The 13381-nt window shown below is 38.5% G+C and overlaps 1 protein-coding gene across 3 annotated transcripts in view; it reads right to left on the minus strand.

Moving 5' to 3' along the window:
• The window catches only part of BMPER (BMP binding endothelial regulator), a 244030-nt gene that overhangs the window by 96059 nt on the left and 134590 nt on the right, over positions 1 to 13381 (minus strand). For all 3 annotated transcript variants that reach the window (XM_077856229.1, XM_077856227.1, XM_077856228.1), the window contains exons 9-11: positions 11659 to 11799; positions 9475 to 9579; positions 6079 to 6124 (exon numbers count right to left, since the gene is read on the minus strand). In XM_077856229.1, the coding sequence (XP_077712355.1) occupies positions 6079 to 6124; positions 9475 to 9579; positions 11659 to 11799 (292 nt within the window). The remainder of the gene's footprint in view (positions 1 to 6078; positions 6125 to 9474; positions 9580 to 11658; positions 11800 to 13381) is intronic.

Consider the following 13381-nt stretch of genomic DNA (forward strand, 5'->3'; position numbering starts at 1 on the left):
ATTCTAGATATGGAAAATCTCATAGTGGTTAAACTAATAATGAAATGTAACTTTTCTCTCCACTATCTCAATAATCATCTCCTTCATTCTTTTGACATAAAGTCAGATAATTCAAGATTTGGGCTGTTTCTGCACAAGACTGGTCATACATTTTTATTAAATTAATAAGCAGTGATCCTGCCTAACAGCACTGTGATTAGCAGATATAACCTATCTGTGTTCGTGCAAATTGAAAAAGTTAGCTAGAAAATCCTGGGAGTTCCTTTGAACTCTGTGTCTGCTTCAATCAGGAAATACTTTCTAGAGAAACGCAAACATCTTCACTGACATGGATAGAAAGGAAAATCTCATCAATTTAAACTCTACTCTGCTCAGCCAGAAAGGAATGAAGCTGGAGGTAGCCTCTGAACTATCCATGAACAAAGTTTCCTCAGAGAGTCTCTGGAAGGATGATTAAAGGTAATAATTTGTATACCATTTGAAATAAACTGCTATGTTAATCATAGTTAATTCTTCTTTCTGCACTAACTGCTGGGCTCTATTAAGTCATACTTGGTTCGCTTCCTTTGAGTTATTTTATATATAGTATTCTCTTTAAAGAAAAATTATTTTATTAAATCTGCGATTTAATTTTCATTAATTCAATCAACATTTTTATCCAGTCTATAATGTACAATTATTTAATAGTTCTGTCTCAAAAAATAGTGAGATATAATAAATATATTTATTAAATATAATATAATAATATATTATGTTAATTAATATATAATAAATATATTTATTTCTCACATTTATCTATTATCCAAAAAACAAAACCAAGATAACTTTTATCTATCTGATTTTAAATATGTGGAATGAAAAAACTTGTTCCTATATGAAGGCTGCTTTCAACCATCATCAGAGCCCACTTCTTGAAGGCTAACTAGTCCATAAAATAGTTTCTAATAGATTTCTTGGCTTTGTTAATCCTGCTTATATAATGGAACTAATTTGACAATGACATTACTAATATTCCTCTTTTGATGAAACACTTCAGAAAGCTATCTGCCTGAAAGAGATTACAAGAAACTCACTTCAGAATTAAGGACACACACAAACTGAAAAAGCAGGAATAGAAAAAGATAACCCATGCAAACAGAAATGAAAAAAAAAAAAAAAGCTGGACTAGCTATACTCATATCAGACAAAACAGACTTTATTTTTTTAAAGATTTTATTTATATTTATTTGAGAGAGAGAAAGAGAGCATGTGAGCAGAGGGAGGAGCAAGGGGGGAAGGACAAGTAGACTCTGTGCTGAGTGCAGAGCCCCACATGGAGCTTGGCTCACAACCCTGAGATCATGACCTGAGCCAAAATCAAGAATCAGAAGCCAAACTGACCAAGCCCCCAAGGTGCCCACAAAATAGGCTTTATAACAAAGACTATGATAAAATGCAAAGAAAGGCATTACATAACAATAAAAGTGTCAATCTATAGAGAAGACATAACATTTTTATGTTAATATAAGGTTTATTTATATTAAATGATTTATTAATTTAATATACATGCACCCAACATAAGAGCACCAAAGTACATAAAGCGAATATTAACAAATCTAAAGGGAGAAATTGAAATTAATATAATAACAGCAGAAGACTTTAATATCCTCTTCTCAGGAATGGACAGATCATTCTGACAAAAAAAATCCATAAGGAAACAGTAGCCTTAAACAACACATTAGGCCCGATGAACCTAATAGATGTATGCAGAACATACCATCCAAAACTAGCAAAATACACATTCTTCTCAAGTGCACATGGAACATTCTCCAGGTTAGATCCATGTTGGGCCACAAAAGTCTCAATAAACTCAAGAAAATTGAAATCATATCAAGCATCTTTTCAAACCACAATGGTGTGAAATTAATTATAAGAAAAAATGAGAAAAAAAAGGGAAATACAAAAACGTGAAGACTAAACAACATGCTACTAAACAGCCAAATGGTCATCAAAGAAATCAAAGAAAAATTAAAAATTAAAAATTAAAAAGAAAAAAAAAAAAACCCAGAGACAATGAAAACAAGAAATGCAGCATACCAAAATCTATGGAATGCAGCCAAAGTGGTTCTAAGAGGGAAGTTCACAGCAATACAGACCTACCACAAGAAACATGAAAAATCTCAAATAATCAATCTAACTTTACACCTAATGGAGTTAACAAATTGGTAGGAGGAAGGAAATAATAAAGATCACAGTGGAAATAAATGAAATCAAGATTAAAAAGGCAATAAGAACAATCAATGAAATTAAGAACTGGTTCTTTGAAAAAATTGACAAACCCCTAGCTAAACTAGTCAAGAAAAAAAAAAAAGAAAGAAAGGAGACTCAAAGAAATAAAACTATAAATGAAAGTGGAGAAGTAACAATTGATCGCAGAGAATAAGGCAATATGATGATCAATTATATGCCAACAAGCTTTTAGACATCCTAGAAGAAATAGATAAGTTCTTAGGAACATATAGTCTTCTAACACTGAATCAGGAAGAAATAGAAAATCTGAGTAGATGAATTACTAATAAGGAAATGGAAACAATAATTGAAAACCTCCCAAGAAACAAAAATTCAGGACCAAATAGCTTCAATGGTGAATTCTACCAAACATTCAAAAAATTAATACCTAGCCTCAAATTCTTCCAAAAAAATTGAGGGGAGGAAAAGCTTTCAAATACATGTTATGAGACTAGCATTACCCTAATACCAAAAACAGTTAAGGACACCACAAAAAGAAAATTACAGGCCAATATCCTTACTAAACATAGATGCAAAAATCCTCAAAAAAATACCAGCAAATCAAATCCAATCAAATAGGATTTATCCTAGGGATTCAAGGATGGTTCAATAATCACAAATCAATCATTGGGATACATCATATTAACAATATTAAAGATAAAAATAATATAATCTCAATAGATGCATAAAAAACATTTGACAAAATTTAACATCCGTTTATAATAAAAACTTTCAACAAAGTGTATATAGAGAGAATATACCTTAGCATTAAGATATATATGATAATCCTATAGCTAACATCATACTCAACCATGAAAATCTGAAAGTTTTTCTTCTATGATCAGGAACCAGATACAAATGTCCCCTTTCACCGCATAGTGTTGGAAAAAAAGAAATTAGGCCAGAAAAAGAAATAAAAGTCATCTAACTCAGAAAGGAAGAAAAAAACTGTCATTATTTGCAGATGAAATAATATATATAAAAAACCCTAAAGAATCCAATGAAAAACAATTAGAACTAATAAATGAATGTAGTAAAGTTGCAGAGTACAAAATCAATATATAGAAATCTGTAGCATTTCTATACTAGTAACAGAATATTAGAATTTTTTAAATTTTCACTTATAATTATATCAAAAAGAATAAAATATCCAGAAATAAATGTAACCAAGAAAGTAAAAGACCTGTACACTGAACCAAAAGACACTGATGAAAGAAACTGAAGAAGACATAAATAAACAGAAAGATATTTCATGCTCATGCCTTGGAAGAACTAATGGTGTTAAAATGTCCATACTACCCAAAGCAGTCAGTAGATTCAAAACAATCCCTATCAAAATACCAATAACATTTTTCATAGAACTAGAACAAATGATACTAAAATTTACATGGAACCACAAAAGACCCCAAATAGCCAAATCAATATTGAGAAAGAAAAACAAAACTGTAGATATCATACTCCCTGATTTCAAACCCTACAAAGCTGTCATAATCACATTTTTTGGTACAAAAACAGAATACAGATCAATGGAACAGAACAGAAAGCCCAGAAATAAAGCCACACATTTATGGACAATTAATGTATGACAAAGGAGCCAAGAACACACAATGGAGAAAAGACAGTCTCTTCAATAAATGATTGTAGGAAAACTGAACAACCACATGCAAAAGAATGAAACTAGGCCACTATCTTTCACTATACACAAAAATTAACTCAAATGGATTTAAATAGAAGATGTAAAACCACAAAATTCCTACAAGAAAACATAGGCAAGGAGCCCATTGCCATTGGTCTTAGTGACATCTTTGTGATTCTGACTCCAAAGGCAAGGAAAACATAAGCAAAAATAAACAAGTGCAGACTACATCAAGCTAAAAATCTTCTGTACAACAAAGAAAACCATCTTAAAAATGAAAAGACAACCTAGTGAATGAGAGTAGATATTTATATATTATACATCTCATAAAGGGTTAATATCCAAAATATATAAGGAACTTGTACAACTCAACAACAAAAAAACAAACAACCCAATTTTTAAAAAATGGGCAAAGGGTCGCTCCAAATAGACATTTCTCTAAAGAAGACATCCAGATGGCCAACAGGCACATAAAAAGATGATCAACATCAGTAATTATTATGGAAATGAAAATCAAAACCACAATAAGATATCACCTAACACCTGTTAGAATGGCTATTATTAAAAAGATAAGAAATAATAAGTGTTTAAAAGGGTATGGAAAGAAGGGAATCCTCATCCCCATTGGCAGGAGTGTAAATTGGTGCAATCAGTGTGGAAAATAGTATAGAGATTCCTCAAAAAATTATACCTTATGATTCAGCCATTCTACTTCTGGGTATCTATCTGAAAAATACAAAAATACTAATTTGGTTTTTTTAAAGATTTTATTTATTTATTCATGAGAGACAGAGAGAGAGAGAGACAGAGAGACAGAGAGAGAGCGAGAGAGAGAGAGAGAGAGAGAGGCAGAGAAAGAGGCAGAGACATAGGCAGGGGGAGAAGCAGGCTCCACGCAGGGAGCCTGACATGGGACTTGATCCTGGGTCTCCAGGATCATGCCCTGGGCCAAAGGCGGGCACTAAACTGCTGAGCCACCCAGGGATCCCCAAAAATACTAATTTGAAAAGATACATGCACTGTTATATTCATTGCAGTATTATTTAAAATAGCCAAGATATGAAAACAACCAAGTGTCTATTGATACGTGAATGGATAAAGATGTGGTATATTTCTATAATGGAATATTACTCAGCCACACAAAAGAGTGAAATCTTGCATGTGACAACATGGATGGACCTTGGGGGTACTATGCTAAGGGAAATCAGTAAGATGAAGTAAGATAAATGCCACATAATTTCACTCCTATGGGTCATCTAAAACGAACAAAAAAAATAAAATAAAAACAAACTTAAAGATACAGAGAACAGACTAATGGTTGCCAGAAGAGAAGGGGATGGGGGAGGCTGTGTGTGTGAAACAGATGAAGGAGGTCAACTCTATGATGATGGACGGTAACTGGACCTGTGGTGATTACTTTGTAGTGTATACAGATGTCTAATTATAAAGCTGTATACCCGAAGCTTATTAAATAAATAATAAAATATCAGCTGTCTCAAAACCTTATGAATTTGAAAAGCACGAAAATGGCAATTTGTTAGTCATATGCCAATACGTGCGGATAACACTGAACTTGTTGCTATGCTCTAATCTGAGTGATTAGCAGTACAGCCTCAGCCAGCTTTCAGAATTAAGCCATGTTAGAGAGAACCTTCAAAAACTCAATTTGAAAATAACAGGATGGCCAAACCATTGCCAGTCTAAAGACCTCATTTCATTTCACTAACAGTAAGACTGGATGCGTGCAGGTGAAAAGGTAAAGAGGGTGGGGATGGGGGTGGGGAAGAGGAAGTGTAGCTGTTTGGCTTTATGACAATAGAAGGGAAATCTCTCCCCGATTATGTATATTGTTTATTTTACTGGATATCACCCTAACTGCTATGACTGCAGATGCTATTAGTTAAAATGTATATTAAGTTATCTGGTCCTTCTGAAAACCTGATCAGACCACTGAACTTCTAAATTTCTATCAGCAACAAACTGTAATGGAAATATCTCAACTGTGCTTTTATAAGAGGATCATAAATTGATTTACAATGTCTGTAGGAAAGTGGGGTGATCCCAGCCCACATCAAGAGACACAAAATGTGCAAAAACTTATACCACCATTTTTCCTGTGGAATTACAAAGTGTGAAACAAATCTTAATAGCAAATTCCAAAGGAATAAACTTACTTTCAGTGCAAATAGGGCAGCATCCTTTTCTGTTGAGAATTTTACCCTAATCAAGAGGGGAAAAAAACAAATTTAATGTTAAGCAACAGGGTCTGCTGGAGAAAAAACTCTTTTTTAAACCTAATACCAGTTAAACCAATGAAAGCTGTCCAAGCTGTATTTGAACTTGATACCATACCCAGACAGTGATGATGATGGCAAAAATGAACTTTGAAGTATCAGGTTCTAATGCTGGGCAAAGTCATTCAGAAAACTTTCCTGTCCTTACCCTCTGAGAAATATAATATCCAAAGGACTCATTGGTGTGATTTTTCTCACAAGGGAGGAAGATGGAGACAGTCTGGATTCAACTTTTTCAGTGATATCCAAACTAGCCCTCAGGAGACCAAGCATACAGCGCATAAAAATGGGAATTGTCTATCAACCTCTTGATCCACGTAAGGCCTCCATTCTGTCTTTGCTTTTCAGAGAGGCCCAAACAATAAATCACATCCCGAGTGCAGGACCGTGGACATGGACGATATCTGTGCCTCAGAACAAATTCAGTCAGATTTCTTCTTTCAGAAAGTGGTATGCTATCCATGTTAAGACACGGCTATGTAGTCAAAGCCAATGAAGCTGTGGGTTTTGAAATGCTGAGTAACTTTCCATTACCTTTCTGGAAATACAATATAACTCCTATTTTCCATTTCTTCTAATTTTTTTAGTGCATGGCATTAGAAGGAGGAAACATATTCTCAGGGTCGATATCAGAGAATGGCATTGTCTTATCTCTGACTCAATGAGACTCACAGAGAAAAAGAAATGTGGTCAATGGCCACTAGTGGTCAGTTGCATAAAGAATAGATTTAGGTACTCAAAAAAAAAAATCATACTGACTTAAAAAATGTTGGTTGATAATTGAAGAACCAGAATCACGTCTGATTCATTTTTGCAGCAGCCAGGCCTAAATGGCACATTAAAGGCTATGACAACTTTGAATGAGATTTAAAACTCAGCTTCAGAAAAATAAAAAATAAAACTCAGCTTCAATCAGCACCCCCTGGTTTGGGGCATTTTGACATATTTTCATTGCTAGAGCTTGATTATCGATTTCTATTTGGCACAGAGGCCCCCTTTCGTTTCTTGTGACTAAAAACAGTTGAAGACAAAATCAACTGAGGTGGGCCCAGGCCAATGGTGTGGTGGCCCCAGGGGAGTTCAGTAAAGTGCTCTGTCGGAAGGAGGCCAAACTACTGGAACCAAAAGGCCCCAACAAAGGGTGACAACATGAGCCCCTACATCTGTTCTTTGGCAGAAACTGCCATCTCTCTTCTCCTGAAACTGAGTGGAGCTGGTAATCTCACTGAATCACATGAGTAATAAATCCAGCCCAAGCTATGAAGTCTAGGCTCCCAAGCTATGGAACTCTGGACATGTTGTGACCTCACTGGGAAGAAGGTCTTGTAATAGCACCCAACTCAGGGGATAGTCCCAACATTAAACAGGGTAAGTCCTGGGACTGTAGGGAAAGTCTTAGTACGTATCAGTGATGATGAGAGGGCAGTGTTGTAACACCCTGTCCCCAATGGAACCTGCCACAGCCCTTCTCACAAAAGGCTCTCCTTTGCCTCAGGGCTGGGGTAAGGGTGGGGGAAGGGGCTGAGGGGGGATGGGGTTGCCAGGGAGGATAGACAGGAAATCCAACCATAAAACCCTTCTTCAACAGGGCACACATACTTCTGGAAAGAGAGATGAGTAGTAGCCAGGAGGGATAGAGCAGGGAATATAGTCTGCTTCTTAAAAAAAAAAAAAAAAAAAAATTAAATTAAATTTCCCAAGGCAATGCAAGGGAGGGGAAACAAGCATTGAACAGGATTTCCATGGTAGAACTAAGTTATCTTCCAAAGTCCTTGTGCTGGCCCCTGAGGAAGGAAAGTGTGAACCAGAGCAACAGCTGGAAAGATGCCCAGAAACAGAAAGGTGGCCCCTGGGGCAGGAGCCAGGCCCAGACAAGCTTTGACAAGACCGGGAAGGGGGTGAGGCGGGGGAGAGGTCTGCACTTGGAGAGATGGATGCTCCTGGCTCAGAGGAGGTCCTCCAAGAGGAGATGCTAACGAGATGCCGCTGACATAAAAAACGCTGACCTCCCCACAGCAAGAGGACAATGAAACCCATCAACCCTGCCACAAGTGGCGAGCCTCGAGTCAAGCTGAAAACCCCACCACGGCCTGTGGAGGCTAGTTAGTTGAGCCACCAGGTTGGCACAGCATCCTGTTTTTGTCTTGTAGAATAAGGAAGCCCATTATTACCAACATGTGCTGCAGGACTTCATTAGCAGTGAGGGTTCCCCAAGGACTGGCATAAATGATGTGATCCCCTTTTTCCCAATGAATATTTATAAGCAGACCATGTTCAAGTCTACTTATTGTATCTCCTTTTTTTTTTTTCTTTTATAGGAGGTTTTCAGTTTTATGTCTGAGGCTTTTTAAAGCAAGACTAATTAGGGTTTTTTTTTTCCTTTTTTTCTCCCCCCTTCTTTCAGTTGTGCAATAGCAACAGCTGTTGTTTTTTTGTGCCTCATTTGGCACTCAAGTAAAAACAGCAACTTTTTGTTTATAATAATAACAGATGTGAATAAAATTAAAAGCTGTCTATAACAGAGAAAGGAGGACATGTCCTGAATATATAGATATATTTTTTTTCATTCGCTGGAAGGTATTGAATAGGTTTGACACTTTCCCAAAAATGCATAAAACCTTGAAAGGTTTCAAGTTGCCGAGGTGAATTCAATGAAGCTCATGCTTTAGAAGATAATGGTGGCTTTATTCACAGAGCTGGAACTGTGGGTTTCTGAAAAGAGATATTTCCATAGGGGCACTATTTCCATTTGGGGCTACAACGGAGGCCAGGTTAGGGTATGAAAATGTCAGGAAAGGGGTCGGGGAGGGGTGCTGATGGCCCGAGAAACCCCTCGTGGAGTTTATTACTAAACAACTACATACTACTTTGAATGACCAGGGGAAGAAATCTCTAATTTGAGAAGAGAGAAAGAGAAGAGAACCGTGCGAAGGCTGGTTATGGCATTCAGTGGAAAGCCCAGTAAAAGGAGTAAGAGAGCAGATCTAACAGGAGTTGGAGACATCAAAACAAAGAAGTGGGGAAAAGTCAGTGAGAAATAGGAGATTTGGGACAAGTGCAAGGTTAAGAGCTATTTTCATGGGAGATGAGAATCTGGGCGGGAAGCGCACAGAAAAGGAGTGGGCCTTACAAAGGGAGGATGTGGCTACCGGGGAACCTGGAAGTATCAGGGGATCTGGATTCTGCGTTCAGAAGATGGCATGAGACCATGCCACACGTAGGATGTTTCCCAAGACCTTCAGGTAAAGAAAAAGTCAACCTGCATTCCAGACATACCTGCGGGCAGCTGCTGATGGGAACGCACTGCTTCTTTCGACACTCTGTCTTGCCTTTCACACAAGCACAGATGGTGCAGTTAACAGAGGACCACATCTCTCCATCCTGAAGGAGAGAGCACAGGATTCCGCTATCAGCTGGAGGCTGTCGGGAGCTAGTCCCACAGGCTGGGATTTCTTTGCCAAGAAGAGCATTTCTTGCCCTGAGTGAGGGATCCATCATCAGACTAAATTACCCTGAGGTGTCTCTCTCCACCTATCTGATTGGAGGGTGTGTGTGTGTGTGTATGTGTGTCTGTGTGCTCCCTCTCCAGAATATAAAAAGAATTTGTGTGCATCTAACCAAATCACATTCGTATCTTGCTCCTCCTGTACTGTTTACTTAGCTTCACCCTGGAGGACAAACATGAGCTTCATACATGATGCAGTAGCAAAGTTCTAATTTTCCTGTTTGATAGAACTGAAATGTTCAAGCTGTCCCAGACACCAGCAGTTGAGGTGTACGAAAACATGTAGTTTACTCCCAGATGTGACATGGTTCTGGACCACATGGGACATGAACGTACAAAGAACAGAGGCTATGACCAGAGTCATTGGCCAGGCAAGCACCTGATCAGCAAGCCATCCAAGTATGTGGAGCCCAGGCAACTCATACTCAGATAACGTGTCTCTGCCTGTCTGATACTCTCCTCCCAAAAAGCTGGCTAGCACCTTGGAACACATTTTCTAGCTCAGAAAGGGCTTTTTGAGGAATATTTTTTGACTCATTGAATTTATAGTATGCAAATGCCAAATATGCAGCCACAGAAGCCCTGTTCCTCTGGAGAACATGCAAGGATGTGTGGCCTAGCTTGTGGAAAAGTAGATTACACACACCAGAGCTGGGTCCGAAAACAAACCAAGAATTCCTTCTTGGGTTTGTAGATATGAGTAGCAGGTTTTGTTAAAAACAGAGAAACTAGCTCAGATTTTGATGATGACTCCTCCTTCTCCTCTTGCTTCTCATTTTTGAAGCTATATGAAGGACTAGTAGAGCCTTTTTTTCCTCAGGAGAGAAAGACCTAACCAAATCTACCATAAAGGGCATCTGATAGTCCAAATTATCTGAGTGCACACTTCTAGGACTTGGTGTTGCAAAGATGACTCTCTGTAAATTATTTTAGCCCTCATCACATAAAGGAGCCTTGAAAACACTTTGCACACAACACCAGCATGAAAGGGAGTCTATAGCGTCTAGGTGCTTGGAAAATGGATGACTTTATGTCAAAAGGACACATGAGTGGCTCTGAGAGCCTGTGTAACTATAACACACACATGACCCCCTTCCTCTGGGCAGGACACATCATGTCTTCACACTGATTCCACAGGAATCAAGACTCCCCCTCCAACTTTGTCAATATAAAAAGAAATCTGGCTAAGTACAGCATGAGGAGCTCCCACGTCTGACTTGATTCCGAGGACCTCAGACTCAAGAATGTCCTGAGGTGGCACCTTCAGGTACAGACCAGATGGAAATCCCTTTGGGCAAAGACAACAATCTTCAACCTGTTTACATGGTCACTGCACAGCTATGCTAACAGAAAACTATGGGTAGCAGTTGACGAGGAACAGATGGTCCTTAGACAGTCCTGCTGGCTCAGTTGGGGCAAGGCTCTCTCACCTTCGCTCCACAGCTGTGCTGGCATCAACATCCTCACCTGAACATCTTCCAAGTGAGAACAATCTCTCTTTGAAAACTTAGCTTCATGAAAAAGTTCTAAAAGTATTAAGCTACAGAAGCATCAAGATCTAAGAAAGGGACTCTGAGGATCTCTGACTGAATGAGTTACCCCTAGTCAGAAGGGCGCCCATAATAGCACCGCCAAGGCAACTATCTTCAGCTTACGCCCAATCATGGGCCCACCACATTCAGAAAAGGCGATAATATTTCACAGTCTTAAAATACTTTGAAAAGCAAAATAAAGCCAAAGAAAACCATTTTTTCAAACAGTTGCTTCTCTCCCCCACATGCACTTGATTTTAAATATATGTATATATAATATTGCAATATAAATAATTACATTTGCATAACACACACGACATATGTGTCTACAAAATACGGAATACTCTGGTCTGTCTTTTGTCTGGAGCTCTTTAACATTTCAGTGGAGAATAGAAGTTCCCACGAGCTTGGTTTGTCACATACCCGGAAAATCTTGTTGCCAAACTTGCACACCTTGATGTCTTCTGGAGGCACTCGCAGGAGGCACTCCTCACAACAGGTCTCCTCCCCTCTGACGCAGCCACCAGGGTGGGAGCACTTCTTCTTACATACTACGGTGGAGTCCTGGGGGCCCAGAGACAAAACAGAAATTAAAAGTGATTTCCATCTTTACCAAACATCCTACCTGGCATTCCTTTTAACAGCCCACAGCTAACTGCTTTAAAATATATTCTGAAGATATCCTACTGTAACTTGTTGCAATAAATCCTTCTTTCACTTCAAAATGTCATTTGTTGATTAAATGTCTGGACTAGAAGTTGACAAAGCTTTGAAAAGTGTGACATACCCTTGCCAACTCCCAAGTGTTTATAATTTAACATTCAAGAAACTTATGGTTCTACTCCAGCCAGTGTGTGGCAAGAAAAGTCCAGCTCACTGTGGGCCAACCAGTTTCCTTCTTCCTTCCTCTTGCATATCCTTCATTAACATTGCTCTCTTGGGTCTCCTCTGGGGCTTTCTGCCACCTTTAAGGAGTTTGGCATAAAGCCATGATATCTAATCAGTAAGAAAAAATGAGGAGCTAATGTTCTTCCTCAAGATGAAATTGCTCAGTTTGTTCTATATTCACGGAAGAACTAACTGGACCTGGGCTCTAGGGCTTCTCTATAAAGTAAGTCACCTTAATCAGGCCACTTAATCCCTGAGAGTGAGGAGTTTATACCTGTAACTTTAAGAGGTATGACTTGCTTTCTAAAGAAGTGGCACTACCTGAACACAATAGCCAACTAAATTGTGCCTACTGATTCATTCAACAACACACTGAAGAAAAGTATGCTTTTCTTGAAGTGTACTTTTCTCGAACCTACTCCAGTTCAAGAAAAGTGCGCTTCTTTAGTTCCCAGACAACAAGTGGCAATTTCACTGGAGTAGGTTGTCAGGCAGAACGAATGTAAGAGCAAAACACTGGTGAGCCTTGGTGGCAGGCAGGGTTGGAGGAAGGTGGTGTCCCACGTAGATGGGCGACCGCCTCACGGTGCAAGGAAGAGAGACCAGGCCCTCTCTTAGTTAGCAATGAGAGAGAACTCACTTAAACAGGTTGTGTAAATCAACTTACGTAACTTCTGTCGCTTCTCTGTTAATCCTATGGCTTCAAGAGCTACCTCTGGTATTCATCTACTACTATGTTCCAATTGACTTATCCATCGAAGATTAATATGACAATGAGATAATCTTTTAAAAATGGCATTAGTTGTGTTTTATTTTTAAGGTTTTACCACACCAGATAACAGATAGGATTTAGCACCAGACAAGACCAGTTCATTTATTAGGTCCGTTATCTTATGCAAATCCATCTCCCTAAGCCCCAAATTCCTCATCTTCAAAATGGAGATGTGAGTAGCTGCTTTGCAATTTACATGAAAGATGTAAAGCACTTGGCACAGTTTCTGGCACATACAAATTGTTATAGGTCAATTCATAAATTGGGGGGGAAAATCCTTTGCCAAACTGCATGTCTTGATTTCTAGTTTGAAAACAGGACGCTCACTAGCTTTCAAGTAATATATACTTCATGGTAGTAGATTTCCCGACTTTTATTACACACACATACACACACACACACAGCACCCATTAGAACATATAGCTGACAGTAGCTTAAGTCATGAGAATACGGAGGTAGGTGGATGTGCTTCTGTCTATAAGGAGT

The sequence above is a fragment of the Canis aureus genome, chromosome 18, assembly GCF_053574225.1.
Source record: "Canis aureus isolate CA01 chromosome 18, VMU_Caureus_v.1.0, whole genome shotgun sequence".
Taxonomy (NCBI): domain Eukaryota; kingdom Metazoa; phylum Chordata; class Mammalia; order Carnivora; family Canidae; genus Canis; species Canis aureus.